Below are 27,999 nucleotides of genomic sequence, written 5' to 3'. Positions count from 1 at the left end.
AAGTTAACTTAACCATCTAAAAAATTTATACTATTGCTATGTAAGGTAAAAAAGTTTGGCTATATTCAAAAACTTGCTTGAAATGAAACTTTGTTTGCGATCCAAGAAGTTTTACCAAGTAAAAATAGAGATTAAAAGAAGTATTTAAACTACAGGATAAGTTATTAACCATATAAACTAAAACTGCTTAATAACTTTTTTTATAATTCCTTTTTTAAAATGGTCACACAAGCTAGAGTTGAACAACTTTAGCTGTAACTTGAAATGTTTTACTTCGCATATCCATAATAAATAAAGGACTACTTGAAATTAAAATTTGATTTTAATGAATGGTAGCCTCAAGGTGTAAAATTAAACTTTCACTTGCGTTTCAAAAGTTAAAATAAACTTTTATCTTATTAATAAGTATAAAAAAAAAACAAAAAAATCAAAAAATATTATTGTACTAAAATAAAACAAAACTAGCATGATACTTTTGAAAAACATTTAAGTTAGTGGCAACCCTAGAAGAGTAATTTAAATTACACATGTATAACTTTGAAAAGAAAAACCTGCATTTTCAAAAATAAAAACGTAATGATGCAAAAGTAAGTATAACGTTTTAAATCTTACTTAAGAACAAACAAAAAACATCTACTCTTACTTTAAACTATATTTAATAAAGATGGTTGAAGAGTAATATTGTCGCTAAGAACTTGCTTATATGATTTGTTTAATTGGAATAACCATCAGAATATGACATTTTATAAAATTTTAAAATTAACAAAAAAAATAGTTTCAAGTTTCTATTTGTAATAACTCTGTCGTTTAGACTCTACGTGAGATCTACTAATTCCCTCCAAAGAACTAAAAAGAGCCTGGGCACTTTTTATATTCATCAGCGTTAGCTCAGAAGTGATTGTTATGTCATTAAGCACAACCATGACGTATGTTGATTGGGTAAGCGGTTCAATAAAACATGCAAAGTCCTTGTTGCGTACCTGAAAAATATAAATTTAATTTAAAGATTGATTTCAAACAGTTGTAACTACATTGATAACTTTTACATAAAGAAGATTTAGCACTTTTATTGATTGATACTTTAAACGAGTTAGTTATTTTTAGTTCACAATCGTTGTAAACAAATTGGCACTTTTGAAAGCAGTAATATTTTATCCTTTCATTCATAAAACAGCCTTTAGTGTTTAAAATTAATGCACATAAAATATTTTTTTATTTTAAAACAATCTTTATTAATAAAAATGTTTAATTTATCTAAATAACATTCTAGAAATATAGAGCATAAAATTGATGAATGTCAAACAAAATGTGTCCAATAATACTTTCCATAAACTTAACACATAAAAATACATTTCTAAGTATAAAAGAAAAATCTCTAAAACTTAAAGACAGTATCATTAAGTAATACATTTTTAGCCAACCTATTGCTAATTAAAATATAAAAAGTTTAGACTTTATCAGTATTCAACTATGTTTAACTAAAATTAATTTTCTATGAAAATGGTAATGGTTGTAGATAAACTTTTATTAGTAGATATGTTCCACAAATTTGTGTAAGTATTAATAAATAATCTTTACAAATTACTTAACTTCAATTGTAAATAAACAAAATTTAATCCAACAAAAAACTATTCCGACGCAGAATTTGTAATAAGTTTGAAAAAAAATAACATTGAAGATTGTTTTTAAACATTAAAAACTTTTTGGTTAATAAGAAACAAAACTAGTTCTATTAATATTTCAAAAAAATTAATTGTATAAAATGATGAAAACTTTGTGAAAAAAATTACTCAGTATTCTATAAAAGCTTTAAACTTTAAATAACCATTTTTCAATGTTTTTATAAATCAGAAATAAAAAGGCTACAACGGAATTTACTAAAGTCCAATGTTGTTTTAGTATAAAAGTACATATAGAAAATAAAAGTTTGCAATGAAATTGATATTCATAGTTAAAGCCATAATCTTAAACAAATTAGATATAAAGTTTATAACTACTATAAGGAATTGTGGATATGAAGAAGTCATGTATAGTTGTGCTTTTTACAATTACATATTGAATGATTTAGAGTTCGGAAATGAAGTAAACAAAGAGTTTTTTGATAAAATAATAGTTTTTTTAAAGCCTATTAGGTTGACCAAGAAATAAGAATTAACCTGTTATTAAAACATTTAACTAATTTAACTTGAACTAACTTCGATGCTACAGAAATTTGCAGCAACTTTACTACAACTCATTTTGAATTGTTTGAAAATGTTTGATATTTTTTCAAATCTATCTGGTATTTTTCTAAAATTTAGTTTGTTATTTATTTCCTCATTCCCTTCTGCCAATTCAATTGCTTCCTCGGCTTTAGCTATCACCAAAAAAGTAGCTTTTTCGAACAATAGTACTTCATTAGCATTAATTGTTTCACGAAATCTATAAAATTTCAAAAGTATTAATAACGGCGAACAGCATTAACACTGAAATTTAAAAAAATATTCTATAAAAACTTTCTGACAAAATATTTTATAAAAGTAAATCAGTATGCATTATGAACTTACTAATTAAGTACTTTTATTATCTAAGGCAAAAAAAGTCGCCTGAGTTACACTAAGCTTGGCTGAGTTGGCCTGAGTTTTTAATAAAATTTGAGAAGAAATAAGAATCCAATACTGAAAGTATTCAGCAAAAGATATTAAAAAAAAATATTTAAGAAAAATACAACTTTTAATAAATTAAAATACTTAAGGTAAAAAAAAGGCTGGATTTTTCAACAAAAAAAAATCAAGTCTGGTTTTTAAAAGTTTAAACTAGCCTGAGATTGCCAGAGTATGTGGAAACCTTGTTTTTATTAAACGAAATATTAACTATACATAAATATTAAAAACTATACATATTTATACATGCTTTTTCTGCCTTTTTTCTAATGTGTGTTAATATTTTATAGACTCCGTAGATCTGTTCTTAAATTTATTTGAGAGCAGTGAAACGCCGTTAGTTGAAATAAAGTTTTAATAAAAGAACATCTGTGGTACAATAAAAATATAAAACAGTTTGATAACATAAGACCAATATGATATACTTTAGTTTTACTGATGCTTGTAACTAATATAAAATGTTCTATATAGGAACTCTTGAAACACATACAAACTTGAATAAAAACTAAATAAGTTTATTTTAGTTTTTAAGATGTAGAATATAAAGATACTCAATATTTATTTTGTATTAGCATCTTTTTAATAGATAAAACATAACTTTATATTTTAAAAATGTATTCAATCAAAAAAATTATTCTTTTTTTATAAAAGTATGATAGTTCTACGGAATCTGATAAACGAAATAAATACTTGTTGACAAAGAATACACAGTTAGATATACGGTTCTTTTTTTTTCTTAATCATAATTTGCTTAGTAGGTCAACTCAGAATTGTTTTATTGTTAAAAGCTTAACATTTATATAAACACTTACTTAAAACCTAGAATCTGTAGCAGAGAAAAAAAAAAACATCAAGCTTAATGAATAAATTTAAGTAGTATTGTTGATACAAATGTAATTATAATATCTCAATTATCTTTTTTTGAATCTCAGACTTGCTCAAAATAAACTGATCATGATATTTAAACCAGTACATCAAGTTAATCTACGGTTATAATTTTCATTTGGATAAATATTTAAAACAAATTTTTACTTTTCAAGTTGAAATTCTATTTCACTGATGTTAGGTATTAGCCTGTACATAATTTCAGACCATGCTGCATATAAAGTTTCATCCCAAATTGAAGTTTTAAAGCACAAACAATCAAGGGATTGTGACAATCGCTTCAAAACTTTTTCTCTTTCTCTGAACATAGCTTCACGCTGATCTTCCTATTTAAATAAACTATTTTCACATATGTATAGAGAATAAGTAAATTTAGCTTAACTATTAAAAAAAAAGTTGTTTACAAAATACTAAAGATCAGAAAACTTGATTACTACACATTGTAGTACAAACTTAAAAGTCATACTTTTTACATAAATAATGTTAGTTGATAATTAAAAAAATATACATTTGTATTTTTACTTCGAATTTATTGACATTTATAATGACAATAATCTGAGGCAATAATAAACAAATAATTACCTATCAACAACATAAATAAAAAAGTATGCAAAAATTCCAAACAGCCATGCCCATTTTACAACCAATGCAATGACTGTAATGAAGCCTTATCATTAAACTACTGTCACAACTTAAAGAACACCTAAAATTTGATTTTTTATCAAAAAAAAAACTTATTTTAAGTCATAAGCAGCTAAACCACTTTTTTTTTTTGAAATTTAGTCTTTTTTTACATAAATAGCTAAGCTACCAGTTGTCTTTTACAGTATTCAAAAGTTTAAAGTAATTTTTGAAATATAAACGTTCAAAATAAAGAGTTCAATAGGTTCTTTATGGGCAGACAAACTAAAAAGGGGAAAATAGACTGTTCTACTAAAAATCTATCTCCTCCTTAAGTTTTTAACAATTGTTTAAAAACTTTCTCAGTCTGATTTTTTAAAAAAATTTTAAAACTTTTTTTTTTGATCATTTTCTAAAGTTAATTTTTCTAAAAATTTTTTTTAAGTTTTGGTCATAAAATATATTTTTTTAATCCGCTTGCTACAAGTTATTCAAAAAATCAAAAAGAAAACTTCCTAAAAGTTTTAAGTGAAAGCTTTGAAAACTGAGATAGGGGATAGATTTTTAATGAACTTTTTTAAATTCAAAGATTATTAGCCTTAATTTTTTTTTTTTCATATGGTTATGTCAGTTTTTTTTATAAAACTAGTTATATCTCAAAAGTTAAGGGCATAGGGGAAAAAGCACTTTTTTACATGTTAATCTTATTTTCAAAGATCTTTAAGTTAGCAACCAGTTGCTTTTTACCATTTTGTAAAATTCAAACAAGTTTTTGAGATATGAGGGTACAAAGTTGGAAAGCTGAATAGGGTACTTATAAAAGGACTAAAGTAAAAGGTGAAAAAAGACTACTTCATTAAAATTCTATCTTTTCCTACAATTTTTAAGCAATATTTCTGAAACTTTTTCAGTTTAGTTTTAACTAAATATTAAAGATTCCTATTATAGAAAACTTTTTGATTTTGAGTATTTTTTTTAGTCATAAAATTCTTAATTTCTTTTTTTTTAACTCATATGTTATTATTTTTTTATTACTGCAAGGAACATTTCCTAATAATATGAGAATTAAAAAAAAAATTAAGTGAAGATAAATTTTCAAAAATCCAAGAAAATTGCCAATGACATTTTTTTCCTCCATACATTTGTATCGGAAACTTTTTACACAACTGACAATATCTCAAAGCTTAATAAATACTTTTTTACTCTATGAAAAGTATCTCATAGTATGTAATAAGAGCTTTAATATACTATCTAATGTAAATTTTTGTAAACAAAAAACAAAATTGGACGCCCTATGCCCTTAATTAAATTTTGGAAATTTCATAAAAAGTATTTTATATTATACACTCTAAACCAGCAGTTCTTAACTGTTTTATGTTTTACCCCTTTTTGGGGGGTTATTATCAAATTTACCCCCAATATTCAATAAAGTGTTCAATTTTAAGGATAAAAAGAAGGTTTTTTGAATTTAAGCTTATCAAATATAAAAAATATTTAAATTTGAAGAGTTAATTTAACTTTTAAAAAATTACAGTTAAATACTAACTTATAAGTTAAAACAACAACTAATAATCATTAATTTACATAAATTGAAATAAAGAAAATTACCCCCTAAAAAAAGGAAATTTACGCCAGGTTAAGAATTGCTGCTTTAAACTAAAATAAGAGTCAATGTTATTTTTTGTAAAAAAAATGTTGGACTTCCATATGGCTTTAATAAGCTCAAGAATACACTGCGTGGCTTGTAAGACTAACAGGGTTGCCAAATATTTTTGGCAAATTTTCTCCAGGTTTTCAAATTAGAGGTTTTAAGTTCTTTTTTTAGTTTAAAACTAAGTTAAAGGTAAAAGGCTATGTTAAACAGCATAACAACACTGAAAAGATATTTTAAGGCTTCTTCAAATGTGTTTTTTATTTTAAAAAAAATTTGATGTAAAACTTTTTATCTATACAATAGATTATTTGTGTCAAATTGAAGTTTTACTACTCATGTAAAGTAATTTTTCTAGATTTTTTAGTGATTTTTGTTCAAAATTCCAGGTTTATTTCAAAACTTCTCAAATTCAAAGTTTTTGCACACCCTGCTATAAACAACAGTTAGAGAGACAATCTAGACTGGTATATTCCTCATTAGAATTATCAGGCAGATACAGTTGAAAGAAACCATTTTTGAAGTCTAATCATACAGGTTTTAGTATTTTACTAGTATATTAGCACTAAAGCATTCAATTATGGGCTCAGATGAGATTTAAAAAATTGACTTTAACCACAAACAGGTTTTTGTCAAAGCCAAACTACGCTTACTACATAAAATCTACTTGAAAGAATTAAATAGTTTTAATTCTTTAATTTAATTCTTTAATTTAAATCTTCAAGAAAATTAGTTTAATAAATTTAAAATTTATTATTGATCAATCTACTTTTGTTTTATTTAAGTTGAGAACTTTAATTGCCACCTAAAAAGTATAAATTACGCAGAACTAAATAGTTTCAACAGTATTAACTAGTTTAAAAAATATATTGCTTCAACTTTAAATTTAAATGTTCTCTTATTCTTTTCTTCCTTTCTTCTACAACAATAATTGTTTGGCTTTTAAAATTGCCCTTCTTTACTTTAAAAAGTACAGTAGGGATATTCATAAGCTACACACTTAAAGAGGTACACACAAGTGTAAGTTACACGGTAAATCTCAAAAACAAGTGAGTTAAAAAACTGATAGTAAAAAGATATTAGTGTTTTTTTAAAAAACCATGCATAATTTACTTGAAATGCTTTTCTTTTAAAAACAAAATTTATTAGATATTGTTTAGTAAAAAAATGTGTAATTTTTTAAAAACTTTAATGTACACATTTCACGTGAGGTACAACAAACTTATGCCTGGGTTCAAAGTAACTAACTTATAAATGTCCCTACTGTACTTAAAGATATTTAAAACAAAAAAATTGTAATAAAGTAATACTTAATAACATAAAATAGAGTTCTCTTATACTCTTTATAGAAGTGAATAAAAATAGTAACAAAAATATATAAAAAACAACATTAGTAAAATCTTGTAATCAAAAAAAAAATAACCGGTATAAGATCCATTTTATGGATAAGACAAAATATTCTAGCTCCAGGTGAATTGTTTTTAATTGCCTCTAAGCAAGTTGTATAGTAGTGCAAATCACGGTCTAAATCTCTAGATTCTATGTCAAACACATAGATTAAAACTTCCACATTTCTAAAAAATTAGTATAATTACTAGCAAATTATTGACAATGTTAATTTGTTAAAATTGTTTATGTAAATATACTCAAAAAAAATTCTTAAAAGTTTTAAGCAAAAGTAAAGTAACATTCAAAAAATTTATTTCGAACAAAGCTATATAATACTAATAAAACTTATATCAAACTTGTATCAAACAAATTGTCAAATTATATATATAATAATTCTACTATTAACTATTAAATCCTAAAAGTTATCCTGTGTTTTACTAAAACTACAAATTAAACTAAGTCAGCATGAGTTCAACAAAATGCTCTTCAAAACTTAAACTATAAACCATAACATATATATAAACTTAATTTGACGTTTTCTTTCATCTCAAGCAAATTATATATGTTTGAAAATATTTTATAGTTTAGCTTTCAAAACTTACTTGAAAATTTGATCTCTTTGACTATCAAAATAATTTTCCATAAAAGCTTCTTGCCCTCCACAATCCCATAGATTCAAAACTAAATTTCCAAGAAATCGGACATGGGAATGTTCAACATCAATTGTAGCTCCTAGTCTTCTGGTATCTCTGGCTATATAATTTGCAAAAATAATTGATCTCATTGATGTTTTACCAGATCCAGACTTGCCCATTAAAAGCACTTTCTTTTTCATCTTTTAGCGTTTTTATTTTGTTTTTATCTCAATTTGTTTTAAACATTAACACAATTCTCTTAGACTAGAGTTGTCTATGAAAGTTTTCTTAATTGTTAGATGATACAATGAAATTTGGCTTTGATTTTTAACGCTTGGCTAAACATATATGTGCTGCTTAGATAAAGAAATTTTTACTTAAAATCTTATATTCAACAACTAACAAAATTAAAATGATGGGTAGGACTGTAGAAGTCTAATATGCACAAATGGATACTTTTGCACGAAGGGCCACTTTTGCATGGCGTGAATTTTGCACGAGGGTCACTTTTGCACGAAGACATTTTTGCACGGGTTAAAAAAAAAAATTATATTAACTTTAATTTATTTATTTTTTTATTATTATCACTTTTACCCCTAACCCTTACCCTCGGTCAATTTTTTTGTTGTTTTTTTGTATAGCTAATTAAACAAAAACGTAAAAAAAAACTAAAATTTGCTCAAAAACTTTTAGGTTCAAAGACCTGGGTACACAAAAAGGGGAACGTGTCAAATATGCACGAAAAGACACTTTAGCACGAAAGGTCGCTTTTGAACGAAGACACTTTTGCACGGAGGTTCACTTTTGCACGAAGGGTCATTTTTTCACAAAAGTGACCCTTCGAGTAAAAGCATCTTTGTGCATACTAAACTCCTACCCCACAAAAAAAAAACATCTTGGTCATCGAGTTGCATACCCAACTTTAATCAAAATAATAATGAGCTAAAATAATTTTAAAAAAATTTAACAGTACAAATTTAAACTCTAAAACGAAAAACTCAATGAAAAATGAGACTATTAAACTTTACAACAGTAAATATTTTCTTAGACTAAAATATTAAAAAATAAATAAATATGTATAACAGTATCTAAGTTAGATAATCTAACATTAAATACACATAGAATATATATTGAACTCGACGTTTAAAGGTAAAGTTTTAATCTGAAATTTTTTTTAATTTGAAATTTATAAATAGTTTTAGCATATAATATAACCTTTTGTATGATTCAAAAAAAAATATAAGTTTTAAAAAGTATGTTTAAGAATTTGTATTCTACTATTAACTTATTAAAATATAAGTAATAATAAAATAAAGCTATAACATAAAATAATAAAAAATAAAAACAAAACGAAGCTGCAAAAAAAAAAAGTAAAATGAAGCTTTATCCAATAAAAAACTATACTTAGACTAAAAAAAAAGAATTAATTAAATATACTTTTTTAATTAAAACTATCAGTTTTTACAAATTTGAATTAATATATAAGAGTTTAACAAAACAAAAACAATAATGTAAACAAGTAAAAAAAAACACTTAGAAAAGTAAATTAATTTTCTTTGAAAAAAAAAAACGATAACAATCTTGTCCTGGACAAGACGTTCAAAGGTACCCGTGGTGTACGACTCGATAATCGAAAGGTCTTTTGGTGCACCATGTCCTAGAACCAAATATTTTGAGAGTATTTTGTTGACGTTCGATAAACTTTATGAATATATATGAATCATAAAATCAGTCAACCTATTATATTTTCAACTTTTATCAGTAGTTTTAGCTTATGATTTAAATATTTTTTTTTTAAATATATACAAAGATTAACAAGTTCATTTACACAGATAAAATGTAGACTATTTAATTAATTTGTTTACTACTACAATAACAAAACAAAATACATGTTACAATTTTTGCTAACTAGACTGGACCAATGCTATTGAAACCCAATTATTATACTCAAAAGGTCAAAAGCTAACATATTGTTTATTATTATTTTTACTTTTACATTTTTTTTAGTTAATAAGTTTTTTTAGGTATACATATCTTTTTTTCTATCACTGTTACTCCTAACACTTACCCTCGCTAGGTAACTTTTTTTTTCTTATTTGTTTTTTTGTTATCTATTTTTTCTACATTTTTTGTTATTTTTTATTTTACTATCACTGTTACCCCTGAGTGACTTAGGGGCCCTAACCCTTATTCTTGGTCGGTAACTTTTTTTTATTTATTATTGTTTTGTTTCTTGTTTTCTTTTAAAACTTTTTTATTTTGTCTACTCTCGTGTAAAAATTACCTTTCGTGCAAAAGTGACCCCTCGTGCAAAAGTGTCTTTGTGCAAAAATTTCTTCCAGCATAATGTCTTCTTGCAAAAGTCCTTCTTTGACTCTTTGTGCAAAAATGTCATCTTGTATACTAGACCCGTTCCCTGAAGTAATTTTAATTATAGTTAAGTAAGCTGTACATACAAGTTAAGTAAGCTGTTAAGTAAGTTTTTAAGAAAGCAATTATTCAACAAGAGAAAAAAAGTGGTAAAAGCAACGAATTAAGTTCTTTTTAACGTAGTCCAAGCTTATAGCTCTTAGTCGAATAAAATACTCTTGTATAAGTTTATCCATATAAATCTTTAGGATAAAAAGTTGTGATATACAGGTATCCAACATCTGTTTTATTTAAATTTATATAAGTAGATATTGCTTAACGTATACGTAAGCTACAGAATATTTAAATGAATTGTAGTAACTGTGAATCCTTTAAAATGAGTAAGCAAAAAAATTAAGCATATCGTTAATGAAAACTAACAAAATTTGTAAGTACAAATAATATTTCTTATGTAATTTTTTTTTTAATCTGAAATAGCACTAAGAACAAATTTTAACATAATTCTAATTCAATACTTTTAAGCATTAATTTGAAAAAGTAATGAGGTTTTTAATTATAGTCATAATACTTTCAAAATATTTTAATTTAAAAAGTTTACAGTTACGTAGTTAATTAAACTGTTAGAGCTAAGTAAAACTACTTTTTCCTAGACAAGACGTTAAAAGGTATCCGTAAGGTTCTTCGTGCACTATGGTGTACGACTCGATAACCGAAAGGTTCCTTTGTTCAACAGATCCTTAGGCCAAACTTTTTGAGCGCTTTTTTTATCGTTCAATGAACAATAATACTTTGTCAATATTTTTCTATTCACTTTGAAAAATAAAATTTTAGTAAACAATTTTTTATGTGAAGAAAATTTAACGTTAAAGATGTTGTGATTCGAATAGTGTTGTATTGTAAAAACTAGAAATTTTTTCATCTAAGTTTTTGTTTATGCAGTAAATTATAACTGTTTATATATTGTTTATTGAACGATAAAAAAGCGCTCAAAAAGTTTGGTGTAAGGACTATGAAGGTATACGAAAAGACCTTTCGGTTATTGAGTCGTACACTACAAAGATTTATAAAACACTCACCATAAATTAATTTTACAATACTTTATACGGGACGGGTCAAATATGCACGAAGAAATTTTTGCACGAAGGGTAAATCAGTAAGAAAAATATAAAACAAATCATTAACAAAAATAAAAAATCAACTAAAATTAAAAAATTTATAACAAAAACAAAAAAAAACCGATCTAGGGTAAAGGTTAGCGCTAACAGTGATAGTAAAAATTTAAAATAATTTAATTAAAGAAAAATTCAATCCGTGCAAAAGTAACCCTTCGTGCAAAGTGACCCCTCGCGCAAAAATGACGTCGTGCAAAAGTGTCTTCGTGAAAAATTGACCCGTCCCCGTATAAAGTATTGTAAAAATAGTTTTAGTTTCCCTTTTAGCATATTTGACACTTACACACTTTATACATATATTTTGTTTATGATACCAGCAGAGCTTTCAAAGATAATAATAATAAGATTTTTGCTGCTAAATACATGTATTAATTCTAGCATCGTGGTTAACCAAAAAAATAAGCAAAGACTAAAAATCATCTTGTTTTCAATTAAAATACTGTTTTACAAAATATAGATTTATATAATTAATTTTATTTGATTTTTTTGTTTTTTCATCAAAGTTAACTTACGCAAACAATAATTTAGAGTACAAAGCAAAACCTTCCAAATCTTATAAAAATTACAAGTAAAAAAAAACAACTCTTCTGATTTATGTTTAATCTTTGTAATCAGGTTAAAATTGATTAATTAAACAAACAATGGTAACTTAAGTTTTTCAGGTATTTAAAATTAGATGTTTATTTATATAAAAAGCTGTTTTACAATTTAAAATTATTTCAATTCAACCAATCACACTTAAAATCAGAGGCGATACGAGGGGTTAAACGCTGGAGCTGTTGCTACACTCAGAAAAAAAAAAGTCTCCGAAAAGTTTTAGAGTTTAAATTTTTAAAGACGCTGCTTCAAATGATGCTCTGCTTCAGCTGTACCTACCCAAGCTAAAGTAAGTTAATTTAGTTGCTAAGGAATTTTGCTATAAAATTTATTAAAATAGCTTAAAAAATAAGAAAATTATGTAGCCGTGAAGTCGTACGAAAATACAGCCAAAATATAACTGACCGTCGTTAATTTCCTTTTTTTTAAATTTGTTCCTCGAAATTTTCGTATTGTTTGAGCTATATTGGGCTTTTTACTATTGTTATAACTTCAGCGAAAAAAGTAATAAAACGGGTGTGGTTAATCGTTTCACCAGACTTTTTTCTCCTTGCTTTTTTGAAGGTTAGTTAGGAATACTTTAAAATACCAGCCTATCTGTTGGTTATCCAGGTAAAAATATTGGTGAAAAGAATGAACTAAAGTTACTATGAACCCATCAATCAACATGCTTATAATGATCCATTTAAGGAAGTCATATATTAAATTTTTATTTTGATTGTTATTAAAGACGTTTGTAATTTATATTCTCTACATACGTTACAAACCTAAAAATATTAAGTAATTAGCAGTATACACCAATTATATTTTGTAAAGTATCGAATAATGTTGATTTTTTTGAGGTTGTGATTATTGTGTACTAAAATATTTTAGTTATTTAGTGTGATTCTTTTGAATTAAACATTGACGTTTTCTCTTTTAAAAAAATTGGATCCGGCCGAAACTAGATTTATATTTTAAATCAAAAATGGCCTAAGCTAGCAGATAATTGACTTTAACTCAATAAAATAGTTAAGAATAAAAATTACTCAACTCAAAAAACGATTTCATTACCTGCATTTATAAAGCACTTTTACTGTAAATTATTTGCTATAAATTTTTTAAATGCTTAAACTTTGTTTTATGTTTATAATCGCTATAATAAAAATCTTTCTTCTCAAAATGAAAAAGTCTAAGCCTTAAAACATTATTTTTTGAGTTTAATGATGAAGTATTTCATAAATCATGGATAAAAATTTATTCAAAATCAGTGTAAATTTTAATATCTTATCTTTCGTTATATGAGCATTTTTTATAAAAATATTTTTTAATTGTAATTTATAAAATTTTTCTTAATCATATAGCTTAAATTTATAAGATATACAAAAAATGGTATTTCTAGTTATTATGTTTAAAGTGATAGATATACTATAATACTTGTAGTTTTTAAGAATGTAATATATTATTTTTAAAGTATTTCTTAGTTATTAAATAACAATATAGGTACTATAAATGGTATTAGCCGAATATAAAAAAATGTTAGTTATAAATAAAAATTACCAACTTATATACTTCTTCAGTTATTCTGCACGCATTACACTTTTATTTTACTTATTAACTCTTTATAATCTGTTAAAAAAAACTTCATTAGTGCTTAATTATTGTGAGTATTGTATTATCATAAGTTTAAGTTTGTAGACCAATTAAATTAACGATGTACTTTAAAAATATTTTTGTTTTTACCCTAATTATTAATCTAGCTTAGCTATATTTAAAAAAATTATAATAGTAGTTAATACTAAAACTATTAATAAAGACACATAAATCGCTAAAAATAGATAACTTAGTGTATTTGAACATGATACATGTATTTAAGATAGTCAACATGTATTTTCTGCAATGAGTAACTAAAAAAAGTTATGTTTTACTATTTTCAATTAATATACGATATTATACTACCTTCACTTAAATAAAGATAGAAAGATTGAAAAAAAAAACATTACTTTAAATTAGTCAATTACTACAATCAAACAAATTGCTATTGAGTTTTTACATAGCTAAGAAAAATTTTCTATGAAAAAAAGTATTGAACAAAGTATAAATAATAATAAAACAATACAATTTTTAAACTTGTTACATAATTTATAAAATCTCTGGTCAAATCTGTATCAAAAATAACAATATACTATTACAAAATAATACTTTTTAACGTTAAAAATTAGTTCTAGAAATTGGTCTATCTATACAATTTTCTACTAAAATGTCTTCTTATGTCATTGAAAGAAGAAAAAAGTTCTTTAAAAATCATTTGACTATCACAATGTTTTTCCTTCAGCTGTTTTCCGTAAGTCGCTGCAGCAATATTGCTAAAATATAAATAAAATTTTAAAGTGGTTGTTTTTTCATTAAAACAAATTGATTATGAATAAAAAAAAACATTTATAAGTTATAATAAATTTGTTTTAAAAGGTAATGAAGGAGTAGAAATAGGAGAAGGTTTACACATTAGTCTCAAAATGTAACAGGTATAATTTAACTCTACTTATTGAGGTATGAGGAAAAAATAAACTGTTTGAAGTGTATCTACTGCTTTAATTTCGAGAAAAACTTAAAAATGCTACTAAAAATTAGGTTTTTCTAATACTCGTTTTTGAAAACTAATTACAGGGTTGCTAAAGATTTAAAAAAAAATCTGGTTTTCTGAATTTCTATAAGGTTTTAAAAGAACCACTTATTTTGTCCACTTTTAGTATGAAATTAAATTTAAGATAAAAAACTATCTTATATAGTATAAAAATATTAAAAACGATACTGTAATGCTTCTTTATAAGTGTTTTAAAATAAATATAAATTTTAATGGTTTCAAAAACAAAATCATTTTTTATGATAGATTTTTCGCAAATAATAAAAAATTCATTACTTATCATGTAAAAATTGCTTAAAATTTCAGGTTTTAAGAAGTATAAAAGGTAGTAAAAGAAGTATAAAACCTTTCACCTGAAAGTATGTTGTAGATATTATTAAAACATTAAAAAGCCTAAAACAACAATAGCAAAATTAAAAGTTGCAAAACAACAACTCAAAACTTAGAAAAAAAAAAGTAACCTTTTTCAATAAACACATATCTTGACATAAAAATTCAAAGATGCTTTCTTTTATGAAAACTATGATTAATTCACTTCAAATTATTCAGAGTATTCATATATAAGACTAAATTGTTATATGGATAAAAAAGTGTTTAAGTTTTCTCGAAACAAAATTTTACTTACATATATATTATTTAGGTACAAAAAATATTTCAAAAAATAGACGCATGCAAAAGACTAAAACCTTTCTTGAGTGTTCAAAATAGATTAAATACTTTAAAAACTGTAAAAATACTTTTAAAATGTCAAAATATTTTTTTGAAGTTCTACAACATTATTGACAAAACAAAACAGCTCTTTCAAATATTAGGTTTTTAAACTATTTAAGATAAGTGGATTAACTTATTTTTATATTTTACAATCTTTTTGAACTACATAGATTTTTTTTTGAAGATAATTCATTTTAGTACTATGTGATCGGTTTTTTTATTAAAGTTTAAGGAAGTAGCAACTTTTTTACAAGGCTCTCAGAAAATAACAATTAAAAAATGACTATTTTCCATCGCTTACAAAGTAATAAGAAGCTTTTACTTATTTTCATAGAAAATACAAAAAACATATGAATTCATACCTGATGCAGATGAAACATTCAAACAAGAAACGCTTGGTTTTGACTTGTTTGATACTGTAGGGCCTTTAACATACAGTAGAGTACTACATTCATTCTTTACATCGTCACTAAGTCCTGTACCCTCACTACCTATAATAAAAAGCTTTAAGATTATAATAAGTATAACTCCTTTATTGATAGCAATCAACTTTTTTTTCTATTTAAAACAAACATGAATTTAAAACAATAAGTAGATATAGTAAATACAGATTGAATGATAATTTTCGGAAACTTAAAAAAGTATTTTTTTTAAAGTGCAAACTTTCCTACCGTTTTTAGTGTAAAATTAGAACTAAGATAATTTGTAGCGTTTTAAAAAACTTAAACTTAATAAAAAACTATTGTAAGATGTAACGTTAAAAGGCGTTAAATCCTGGAGATCCTGATAAGCTAAGCTTATCAGAATATATACCACAGATGTTTTTGTGTCAAAACTTTATTCCGACTAACGGCGTTTCACTGCTCTCAAATAAATTCAAGAACAGATCTACGGAGTCTATAAAATATTAAAACACATTAAAAAAAATGTATAATTATGTATAGTATTTATGTGAGTAGTAACTATAAACGAACTTTATGGTTTAAAAACAAAGTTTGGAGTAAAAACATAAAAATATAAAATTGTCTACAAAAACTGCAAACTTAATAAAATATATACTAACCTCAAAAAAGCTCTAAGAATAGGCAAGTTTTTTAAAATGACTTTTAGTCAAACTTTTTTTTAAACCATTAAGTTCGTTTATATTTAACTACTCACATAAATACTATACATAATTATACATGCTTGTTTTCTAATGTGTGTTAATATTTTATAGACTCCGTAGATCTGTTCTTAAATTTATTTGAGAGCAGTGAAACCCCGTTATTCGGAATAAAGTTTTGACACAAAAACCTCTGTGGTAAAAAACTACTGTTAAGTTTTTAGTTAATTTCAGTATTATATCATAATATTATTAATTATTACTTATAGATATAAAAGAACAAAAAAAACATCAACATATTTTTATAAGTATGTTACTTAACAGTTATAATAATAAAAACTTAATAACAAACCAAGTAAAAGTATTGTTGGTTTTTCTAATTTAAACTTAGAAACATTTTTGTACTTGTTATTTGTCACATTTACATCTGATCCAGCAATTTCCCAACCTCTAGATTTCAATTCCTTTAAGCGTAGATTATTAAAAAAAATTAAACAAAATAAATCTTATGCTCGACTAGACAGTAATTTTTTTTTATTAAAAAAAAATTTGCGTTTTTACATACGATATAAGAAGCAACTTACAGCTAACCTACCAACAACTAGAATCTAGTAGCAGTCAGTTTTACTTTACTTAGATTTATTAAATTTACAAACTACTGTAAGGTTTAAACCTGTACAAAACGCAACGTATCTTTTATAGAATAGATTTTAGTCATCTCACTAGCTCCACTAGATGCTTTACAGGTTGTTGCAGACAAAGGTGCACTGTAACACATATGATATATAAGATTTTTTCAGGAAATCCCTAAATTTTCAAATTAAAAGTTAAAATGACCGCCAGGTCAAAGTGTTTCTAGAGAAATGTTCAAAATTTCTTAATATTTTGTACAATTATTTTGTTATAAATTTTAGTAGTAATTTAATATTCAAATACTAAAATCAATATAAAACACTTTAAATATCTTAAATATTTATTTAACTGAAACTAACTACCAGGACTTTTATACTTTTTTTGAACGCCTATGAAAGTTAATAAAACTAAAACAATATGTTAAAGCCAAACAACTAAACTTTAAATGATTAAAGGTTACAGAAATCACTTAAAAAGAACATTAAGAAAACATATAAATGTTTTACTTTATTAACAAAAATTCAAAACCAATCATTGCTCTGGATATGCGATTGAGAAAACTTTATTTTTTGTTGCAGCGTGAGCTTAGTATTAAAATATAGTTAGAAATCTAACTTTTTCGTTCCTACCTTTTTCGAGTTTTATACATTTTACCTCAAGAAAAAAATATATTTAGCATTTTGATTTACTAATTCTAATTTTTAAGTTAATCAATTACAATCTCCGAAAAGGCATATTGTCCACTTTGGATAACCCTTCTTTATACTTAAGTTATTTATGTAGGACGAGCTCTTTATTGTTGTGTTCAACAATTTTCTATAAAAATCTTTTAACTCAAAAACTGACTGTTATTTTCTTAAATATTTAACTACAAACTTCATATGTTTGTAAATATTTTCGATGATTGTAAGTTACAAAAAAAAAGACTTTTATAAAAAAAGATAACTTTATATCCCCGAGTTATTCTAGTTTTTTGCAGTACAATTCAAACTAAATAAAGCTGTAAAAAAATATGAAGCTGTGTAACTTATTTTAGTACAGTACTTTCGCCTTTTAACTTTACATCTAATGGCATCTTTCATTATTTAAATTTAGATTGATTTATCATTGTTTGAATATAGAGAGGGTACGAAGTATATCAACAAGAATGCAATTAAAATTTTAGGACAATTACGATCAGAAGTAGAGCCAATCACTGTCGACACAACGTTTCATGTGTAATGCACAGCTACACATTCTCATCCGAATTGGGGCGTTAGATTATTCTAGTCAAAAATTGCAGGAGATAGTTTTAACTTTGTTATGTTGTACCAATTAACAGTTATTTTATTTTCATTGTTTAATACTAAGTTATTTAGAATAAATTTTTTTTGAATTAAAACTGAAATGGTTAATTCTCATTTTAGTTTATAGATATTTTAAATACCTTTCAGTTAGGCTTAAATAACTAGTCAAATTTCTGATGCTTTTTAAGTTAAATTCTTAAAAATATATCTAAAGTATAGTTTTAATAATACTTTGTGTGCATCTTTACTTTTTAATAGAAGGTTAATAATTTAAATTACCATGCCTGGTTTTTAAATAATAGCATTTATTAAGTGATTATTTTATTATGAGTATCAGTCTTAGACCATTAAGTAATCCAACCATTATGGTTTACATATATTTGTTCTAAAAACTATATTTACTCATAAAGTATTTTAAATATTTATAATTTTTGTAAAAAGGATCGGGTAGCTAAAACAAAACTCTGCAAAAACAATTAGTAAAAAACTAGTCACCCTAAGAAACATTAAAAACTTATTAACCAATACTCAAAATAGAGTATTAAAAACATATGTTTAAACACAAAAATTTTTTAATAAAAACTAAATAAGTAAGTTAAAATAGATATAATAGATATATACCTTATAAAAAATTAAACTTGTACGTAAAACCTTACTTGCATTATGTTCTATATTGTTTAAAACTTACCAGCTTTTAGTTACAAAAACATTAGAAACTCCAAAAAATGAACAGTTTCTTAAAATTGCTCCAACATTAATTGGGTCATACACGTCGTCAAGCAAAACTGCGTGTAGATTTGGCTCAATTAAATTCAAAATCATTTCATCTAGCACATATTTATTAAAGGGAAGAAATCCTAGCCGAGAAGTTTCTAAGCAAATTCCCTGTAAAATTCATTATGTTATAGAACAAAAGTGATGTAAACTCTTTGTAAACTATAAAACTGCAGTTTAAACTAGAGAAAAGCAAAAAGCAACCCACAGTCCATATACAGCCCATTAAGCAAATTGCTCTGGTCAAATACTTACTTCTTATATATTGAAATTGGTACAAAAAATACAACTTAAAAAGTTATAGCATAATTTAGTCGAAAGTATTGTAAGATTCAATTGTTGTGTTTATTACGTGACAATGATTGAAACTTTTTTGTTTAAAAAACAATACAAAGTTACAAAAATTAGAGGGTCTGCAAAGTAAACTTCTAATAAATCTAGCCCATAATTTGTAAAGACTGCCATATCTGGCCTGCTGACTACAGAAGTTGCTCATCTTCGGTCTAAATCTGAAGGTGTATACTAGACTTTTTTATAAAAAGAACCTAAAAACTAATTTTGACAAATACATGTATAAAACAATCTTTAGAGTTAAAATTAACCAATTCACTAAACTATACCCATACCCTCAATATGTATAACGTATTTTAAACACAAAAAAGCAAAAAATCTCTAAAAGTAACAAAGTTTTCGACAATAAGTCAAGTTTATATTTTATGTAATACAATGAATTAAAACAATTTAAATATCATATTGTATTCTGTTTTATTATACATTATCTTTAGAGATTGTTCATAGTTAATACTATACATATAAAAACTAATTTAAATAAGTAGCTATTATTCATAAGGGATCTTATTGAAATATTTGTCTGTAATTAAAAATGAGACTTCAGCTCCAAGATGAGACATCAGATTAAAGATAAGACTTAAGTTAAACGATAGAAATAAGATCAAAGGTGAGAAATAAGTTAGAAACTATAAATCATTTCAAAGATGAGAAACAAGTTCAAAGATAAAGATCAGAACAAAAATGAGACATCTGATCAAAATGAAACATGAGGTGAAAAAATAAAACATTATGATAAAAATAAGACACCAAACTTAGAATAGGATAATACATTTATTTAATTAGTAATGAAAGTGGTACTTTCTTTATAGGGACAGACAAATTTAAATGTATATCTAATAAATCAAAAGAAAACATCATTGACAAAAAAAAAGTTGTGTTCAAATTTTTGATCCTTGGAAACTGACTTGTGTCAAAGTAGATTGATCCTAGTAAGGTGTAAGGTACTTTGTTTTTGTGAAGATTTGCCAAGTGCGTTAGGTAAATTTTCTCCAGGTTTTCAAAATTTCCCACAGGTTTTCAAAAGTACACATTTTTAGGTCTATTTTTAGTTTAAAATTTAGTTTAGGGTAAAAACTGTTTAAATAGTATAAAAACATTGAAAAGACACTAGTAAAGCTACTTTAAATGTATTTTAATTTTTTATTTAAAAAATTTGATGATAACAATTTTTTTTTATCCTAATGATTAATTTTTATGTCAAATCGAAATTTTTCTACTTAACATGTAAGAATTGTTTAAAATTCCAGTTTTTTCCAGGTTTTGAAGTTTTTTAGCAACTTTGAAACATGTAAAACTATTCAATTCTATTTTATTTGGGTTCACACTGAAATTTATATATTTTTTTTTTGAAATAAACTCTATCCCTTAACAGGCCCATAAAGTACATGTATTTTATCTGAATTCATTGTCATAAAGTTTTATATGCTTTATAAAATTACTTAAAAGTAATATTTTTATACAAAATGTATTTACTTAAAAATCTGGTGTTCACCGGTATTTTTTTTTATTTATATACTGTGCACATTTTTTTAAGAGAATCATTTAAACAAGATACTATTCATATTTTTATTAATTATTTTTAATAAAAGTAAGCTTATAGTTAACATTGTAAGTTTTTTGTCATAGATTTCTTTTATAGCAAAAAGTTGTTTAAAAAATTAGTTAAAGTTTTATATCATCTCTAAGTTTTTATTACAATACACTAAAAAGCATTCTCTTTAATCACTGTTAAACTAAGAACAAGCAACAGCATTATAGTACATACATATTATAATATGACATGATATCATAAATTAATTATCTAAATGTTTTGAAAAAGCTCAACACTATTTTTAGTCATTAAATAACTGTAAAACACATCAAAAATAAATGTATATAAATTATTTAAGTATAGTGATATTGCACCTGATGACTCATTATAAAATTAAACATTATTATATAAAGCTAAATCTGATAATATAATCGAAATAGTACCTCTTTATGATATTAACCTGACAACTGTTCAAAAGGTTTTACAATTCATTAGAATATCAGTTATTCAAATTAAATACACTAAAAAAATATATACACATAACAGTTAACTAAATAATACTTAGCTAAGCAACTTTGGCAATCACTACTCACCAAAAGCAACGTATGTTGAAAAGAGTCGTATTTAAGCAATAAAGAACTAATTTTTTTTTACAAACTCTTCTTATATACAATTAAGAAAGAAGTGAAGCATGCAACATAGCTACATCATCAGTAGGCAAACAAGAAATATCCTAGAAAATCCTGTTTTTATATGAAATTTTCAATAATTTGAGCAAGGAAAATCCTATGGTTTTTAATAAACTTCCATTAGAAGGAAATCAAGCCAAATCAGGAATATAGGAATCATTTCTGTTTAAAAAAAATTTAATTTATAAATGAAGATTCTCACTGCACAATACACTCTACTATTTTTCTAAAAATTCTTAGTAAATAAAGTCTTGGAAACCTGTTTTATTGTATCCACATGAGTCCAGAGCTATTGAATTTCGATTAAGGACCATAAGTAATAAAAAAGCATATAATACCACAACTCGTATGTAATAAAAGGAAACTATTTAAAAATCTTTTTTTTTAATTCTTCAAAAACTTAAAAATATACCTGATTTGGTTTTCCATTACTTAATTTAGATAGACTAGATGTAGAATGGTAGTCAATAGGAATGTTTCTCTGCTTGATGTCTTGAATAAGAGTAGATAAGCTACTTCCTTCAACAGCTTCTTCATTTTTAAACTTGTTGTTAAGTAAAGCTCTAAATATAAAATAAATAAAAAATCAAACAGACAACTATTTAGTTTTATAGTTTAGTTAAATAAATATAGTTGAGTCAAGAGCTTTTCAATGTAATGTAGGAATGGGCAACACTTTTATATGGCAAGTCAGATGTCAAAAAGTTTAGTCCTTTGCGGGTCAGACCATTGTAATTTAATTTACTAGACTACTCAAATTTCCAATTCTACTTTAGCAAACTATAACTTTATATGACTTGATTTTTTTACTATATCTGGTGTAAGTTTAAAATCTCCCTTAATTTGTACCTAAATCTTTTATTGGCTTTTTATTTTAAATCTCAGAAAATATAGTGTAAGTTTTAAAATTTGGTTTAGTGGGCTAGATTTACATGTTCGCAGGTCGCAGTTTTACCTTTCTCAACCCAGCTTAAACTTAAAATTTGAAAATATTGGTGGGTAGGTCATTTTCACTAGCAGACCGATTCCTGACAGCAGTTGTATGTTGCCCATTTCCACTGTAGTGTTATTAATTATTCAGCTTATTTTATGAGTATTGCATTGTTACAATAACATATCTATTTTAAGATAAACTAACTTTTGAAAAAGTTAGTAAAAATATTGTTTTTGCTTTTATTAAAATAAAAAACTAAGTAAAACCTTTTAAACTTTGACTTTAATTTTCATTGTTTTATACAACATAATAGTAGTACACCAGACAAATGTTAGCTAAAAAAAATACTGTTAATCAAGCTGATATATCTAAATAATAGCATTTATTTTATAGTAGTAAGGTTTTTGACCTGCAAAGCTGAGGTGCACTTCCACCATCACAACTAGCAATAAACTAAACTAATGACTATCAACAACAATCCATGTGATTTTTTTCGTCAAAATATGATAGTTGTTAATTGTCATGTGGTTCAGTTATTGCTAAATAACAACAATAGGACTTTATAAAAACATAATTTTCTAAAAACTTTTAGTAATAAAAACAGCCTAAGATTAAAGAAAAATATTTAAACCATCACAAGTGTGTTGCAATCCTGACATATTTTAATTTTTTATTTTATTATCATGCTGAAAGTTTTATTCAAAAACTGTTAGTACAGCTATAGGATAATTTTTATGTGTTGAATTTTAATCTAAAACAACTTCTTTCACTTTGATTAACAACTAATATTTCCTTATTATTAATAAAATTCTGATGTTTTATAGTTGATTATTAGAGTTTTTTTTCAAAAAATAGTTATATCATACTTGCATTAACTATATTAAGTATACTGTTTTTGTCTTTTTAACTTTATTTATATAATAAAATTTTATGAATATCTCATTTGAAAATATTTGTGATCTAACTCGTTTTTGAAATTTAGTGTGTATCTTACGCCAGTGCTTACATTATTGATATTCCTATTGTACTTGTACCTAATATTATGTGGAACTCAATGAGTAACTAATATCATTTAAATTTAAAATCAAAAATAGGGATAATAAAATGAACAGTTTTAATGAAATTTTAATAATAGAATATAATTGATGTTTTAAGTAAGCAATTAAGAATTATCTTTAATATTGGCAGCTTTTTACAAATCTTGGGCACTTTTTCCTAAAAATAAAACAGAGAAAACACCATACTGTATAGAGAAAAGTCTTTCACAGACTGCATTTCTTTATAATAGTTGTAATAAAAGTATAAAAATACTACTTTGAACAAACAATGTAATAAAATAAGCAATAATAAAGCACTAGTAAAACATAATGATATTATTAAGAGACTATTCTTAAGTTTTTACCATAATTTTATTTTAGTATATTTTGGCTCAAAAGTATCTCGCAAGCACATATGTTTGCTTTGCATGATTAATTATAGTGTACTTTAAATATTATATTATAACCTTAACATGAAAATAATTTTGATAAAATAAATCTATTTCTTTTAACTTTAAGGTTGTCAAGTATACTACAAAAACTTACTTGATAATTGGTCTTCTTGAATGTTTCAAAACAATTTCACAAACATTTTTACCAGACAATATGTCAATATTTTTCTTGCTGACCTTTTTACCGTTTTTAAAACTATTGTAGATTGGTAATTCTAAAAATATTATGAAATAATAGTTGACTGTTGTTTATCTGATGATATTTTATAAACTATTAATACTTTTAAAGATTGTTTATATACATTTAGGGTAGCCATAGGTATTTTGATTTTTTTTTAGGTTTTCTAAATTTCTTCCAGTTTTTTGAAAATACAACCTTTTTTGACCATTTTTAGTAGTAAGTTAGTCTTAAGTTAAAAAAGATGCCTTTCAATGCATCTTAACTACTCAAAAGATATTGGAACTTAAATTATGTTTTAATTTATTAAAACCTGTACTGACATATTTATTTAATTTCTTATAAGTTCTTGTTATGTGACTATTCAAAAGCCTTTATGTATATTAAAATAGCCATAAAGTCTAGTTAAAACTTGCTGTTATTTATAATTTGTTATTTATTATTACTATTTATTGAGCTATTTAGTTAAATTATATTTTTTAATTCGCAAAAAAATAAGAGGTTATAAAAGTTTAAGAACTGATGTGTAACAAATAAGTGAAGTTTTTACTATAAAAAGTAACCCACTACACAGAGCTGGTCTTTACAAAGTCTAGTGATTAGTTGTGCAAATTTCAAAAAACATTTTACCATACAATAGTTCTTATAAGTATAAAAAATTAGTGTAACAACTGTTTTACAGCATATAGTTGAGATTTTTGCATCTTTTAATTAGTTCTTGTTGTGTTTTAACTATGTAGGGCTCTGATTTCAAACAAAAAATTTGAACTTTTCTACTTACACACCAAATCATCAAAAAAATAATGCTAAAGTCTTATTGTTGCCAATAACAACAACAATATTTATTGATGCACGTTTTTTTAGTCTTAAAGATTACAATTAACTAATTATTATAACAATTTTTTGTTTTAATTTCATATTTTTCCATTACTTTTAGAAAAATTATAGGCTTCAAGGCAGGGGTTGGCGCCTTTTATAAGTTGCCGGATAATTTTTCAAGAGTAAGTTGCTGAACTGTATAAAAAAGTCTTCTGCAAGCCACAATTGGTTCAAAAAAGTTATATTAATAATCAAAAGAAAACTATTTAAACCTAAGTTTAAAAAAATTTTAGGGTTGCCAATGATTTTATGTGAATTTTTTTTTAATTTTCTGATTTTCTTCCAGATTAAAAAAAAATCTTTTTGGTTTATTTACATTATAAGAGAAGTTCTTAGTCAAAATGACAATATCTTGTCTAGGTCACCATTTGGTATGATTTACTTTATAAAGGGCAAGAAAATAGTTTGCTATATAACTAAAAAATTACAGTTTAAAGTCTTGTTGTTTTAAAGTAAGAAAAAAGAACATATAAACATAGGGACAATTACCATTATATTTTATGTCAGAGCTGTAAAAATCTATTCTAATCGAATAAGTAACTTTTAAAAAGAGTAACTCTATGTTTAATTTGTTTAATCTATATATAACTAATAAATGATGTGTAAACATAAACATACATAACAAAATACAATACAAAAGGGTGGCCACTGGTTTGTGAGAAATTTCTTCCAAGATTTTTAAGTTTCTTCCAAGTTTTTGAAAGTATACATTTTTGAGTCTATTTTTAGTTTGAAATTAAGATTAAGGTTAAATAGTATAACAACATTGATTAGATACTGTAAATTTACTTTAAAAGTGTTTTTTTGATATAAAATAATTTTGATGATCACAAAAAATTTTAATCTTTATGATATTTTTTCTGTGTCTTATCAAAATTTTACTACTTCACATGTAAAAATTGTTTAAATTCCAGGCTTTCCTGATTTCTTTTAGCCCAAATTGTCAAATTCCAGGCTTTTCCAGGATTCGAGGTTAAGTGGCCACCCTGACACAATAAGCTAATTATTTTTTTCTAAATAATAAATTTCTAAGCAGAACAACTAATCAATACCATTAGTTGAAAAAAAACAGGACAAGTTAAATTAGTATTTTATAAAACTTAACATACTTGTTTTATGAACAGAAAATAGACGCTTCCATCTAATAAGTGGATACAAGCCTTTCATTGTTGATGATAAGGTTATCATGAAAATTATTTTTAACTGTCTGTTTAGCATTACTGAATTTTAGGTAAGGTAATTTACTAGGCTTGAAATTATAGAAAAAACAGTAACACTCACAACTATGGTCAATGGACTAAAGTAGAGAAAGACCTATTGTTCATCAAGGTAAACAACATTTACTTTTACAACATTTTTTTTAGCTATTTTAATAGAAGTAAACAATAATATAAAAACGTTTTTCAAAAAAAAAAAAAAATAATATAAACAAAAAAAAAACTTAAAAGAAGTTAGAAAATGGCAAACATATGTTTTTAAACTTATTACTGCCCATTTCGGCTACTAAAACCATACCTTCCATGAGACTACACCATTTTCTTTTTTAGATTTCCATTTTTATAATGATTTGCATTCACATAATTTTGTTTCCCTTTCTATTAGCAACAACAAGAAGTGCAACAAATAACTTAAAAAACAAGAAGAGGGAAGTGGTAATGGTATATATATAATATATTTAGTATAAACTAGTGATCCATTTTTTTGAAAGCTTAAAGTTATACTATAAAATGCTTTCTGTACAAAAAATTCAATCAAAATTTTATTCAGAATAAATAATACAAATGCATAAATTAAATTTTTTTCTTGGCAGATTATCTCAAAAAAAAAAAAATCTATCTCCTTCTATAACCACAAATTCTTTCTATACACCAATCCATTGACCATGGCTATGAGCTATCATTTTAGCTTTCTCTTTTTGAAAGCATTTTACTTTAAATTTTGTGATAAAAAATTCTAACATTAGAAATAAATTGTACAAAGCATACTTTTGGAAAAATACTTAAATTGTACAAAAACTTTTTTTGTTTTATATTGAATAAAGAAATAACAGAAAATTAACAATTTTTCAATTTCAATCTATTCATAATTTATAAAACACTAGAATAAGAAATTCTTAAAAATGATATCTCAAAATTTAGAGAATAGATTTTTAATGAAATATTTTTTTTTGTCTTTTTAGTTTGCGTCTACAATAGGGAGTTTTTTGAACTCTCCAACTTTGTTTGCTTATAGCTTAAAATTTACTTCAAAATTTTTCAAACAACTGATAGCTTAAATTTTAAAGTGAAAAACAAGAACAACTTTCTAACTTTTATTTTAAACTGGTTTACTCCCTCCTTTAATCTAGTAGTTAAAGAAAAACCCTAAATTGGCATTTATCTGATTGATAATAAAATTAAACATACCTTAGTCAAGATATAAATTCTAAGTTCATGTATTTTTTCTAAGTTGTGTGACCTGATGGTGTAGTGATCCTAATTATGGCTTCTCTCTGAGTTAAACGCTGCAAGATCAAAACCCATAGCCAACACATATACAAAAAAAGTTTCCTCTAATATTTTACAGTCAGGATTTTAGTTTATTGAACCACAAAAATACGCTCAAAATATTTGGTCCTAAAACCTGGTGCAAAAAAAAAACCATTCCTTTATTGAATCACACACTAAGGATACCTTTTAACGTCTTGTCTAGGATTAGATAAGTATGTCTGTAAAAATTATTAATTCTTGGAAGTAGTGAGTAGTGTAGGGGTCCTTATGACAGCATTAAAATTTCTCAAAAGTTGAACATTGCCAGATGGATACCCTTTGGTTGACACATGTTAAACAAATATCAATAAATTTAATTATCAATTTAT

General features: G+C 24.8%; 2 protein-coding genes across 2 annotated transcripts; both read right to left on the bottom strand.

The window, feature by feature from the left end:
* Positions 1-309: 309 nt before the first annotated feature.
* Positions 310-8,093, bottom strand: LOC145832699 (ras-related GTP-binding protein A-like). The gene is made up of 5 exons (XM_082940006.1): positions 7,791-8,093; positions 7,223-7,373; positions 3,675-3,853; positions 2,196-2,421; positions 310-980 (listed from the first exon to the last, which is right to left on the bottom strand). Exons 1-5 carry the CDS (start codon positions 8,021-8,023, stop codon positions 786-788), a joined length of 984 nt encoding a protein of 327 aa, XP_082796132.1. The 5' UTR covers positions 8,024-8,093; the 3' UTR covers positions 310-785.
* A 6,057-nt stretch (positions 8,094-14,150) lies between these two features.
* Positions 14,151-26,345, bottom strand: LOC145831936 (rRNA methyltransferase 1, mitochondrial-like). Its single transcript, XM_082939291.1, has 8 exons — positions 26,252-26,345; positions 24,180-24,300; positions 22,075-22,225; positions 19,006-19,202; positions 17,072-17,165; positions 16,751-16,862; positions 15,659-15,787; positions 14,151-14,307 (listed from the first exon to the last, which is right to left on the bottom strand). Exons 1-8 carry the CDS (start codon positions 26,328-26,330, stop codon positions 14,273-14,275), a joined length of 918 nt encoding a protein of 305 aa, XP_082795417.1. The 5' UTR covers positions 26,331-26,345; the 3' UTR covers positions 14,151-14,272.
* Between the last annotated feature and the right edge of the window lie 1,654 nt (positions 26,346-27,999).

The sequence above is a fragment of the Thalia democratica genome, chromosome 3 (genome assembly GCF_965202585.1).
Source record: "Thalia democratica chromosome 3, ktThaDemo2.hap1.1, whole genome shotgun sequence".
Classification (NCBI taxonomy): Eukaryota; Metazoa; Chordata; class Thaliacea; order Salpida; family Salpidae; genus Thalia; species Thalia democratica.
Note: the sequence above shows the minus strand (reverse complement) of the source record. Positions and strands in the feature narration are given on the sequence as shown.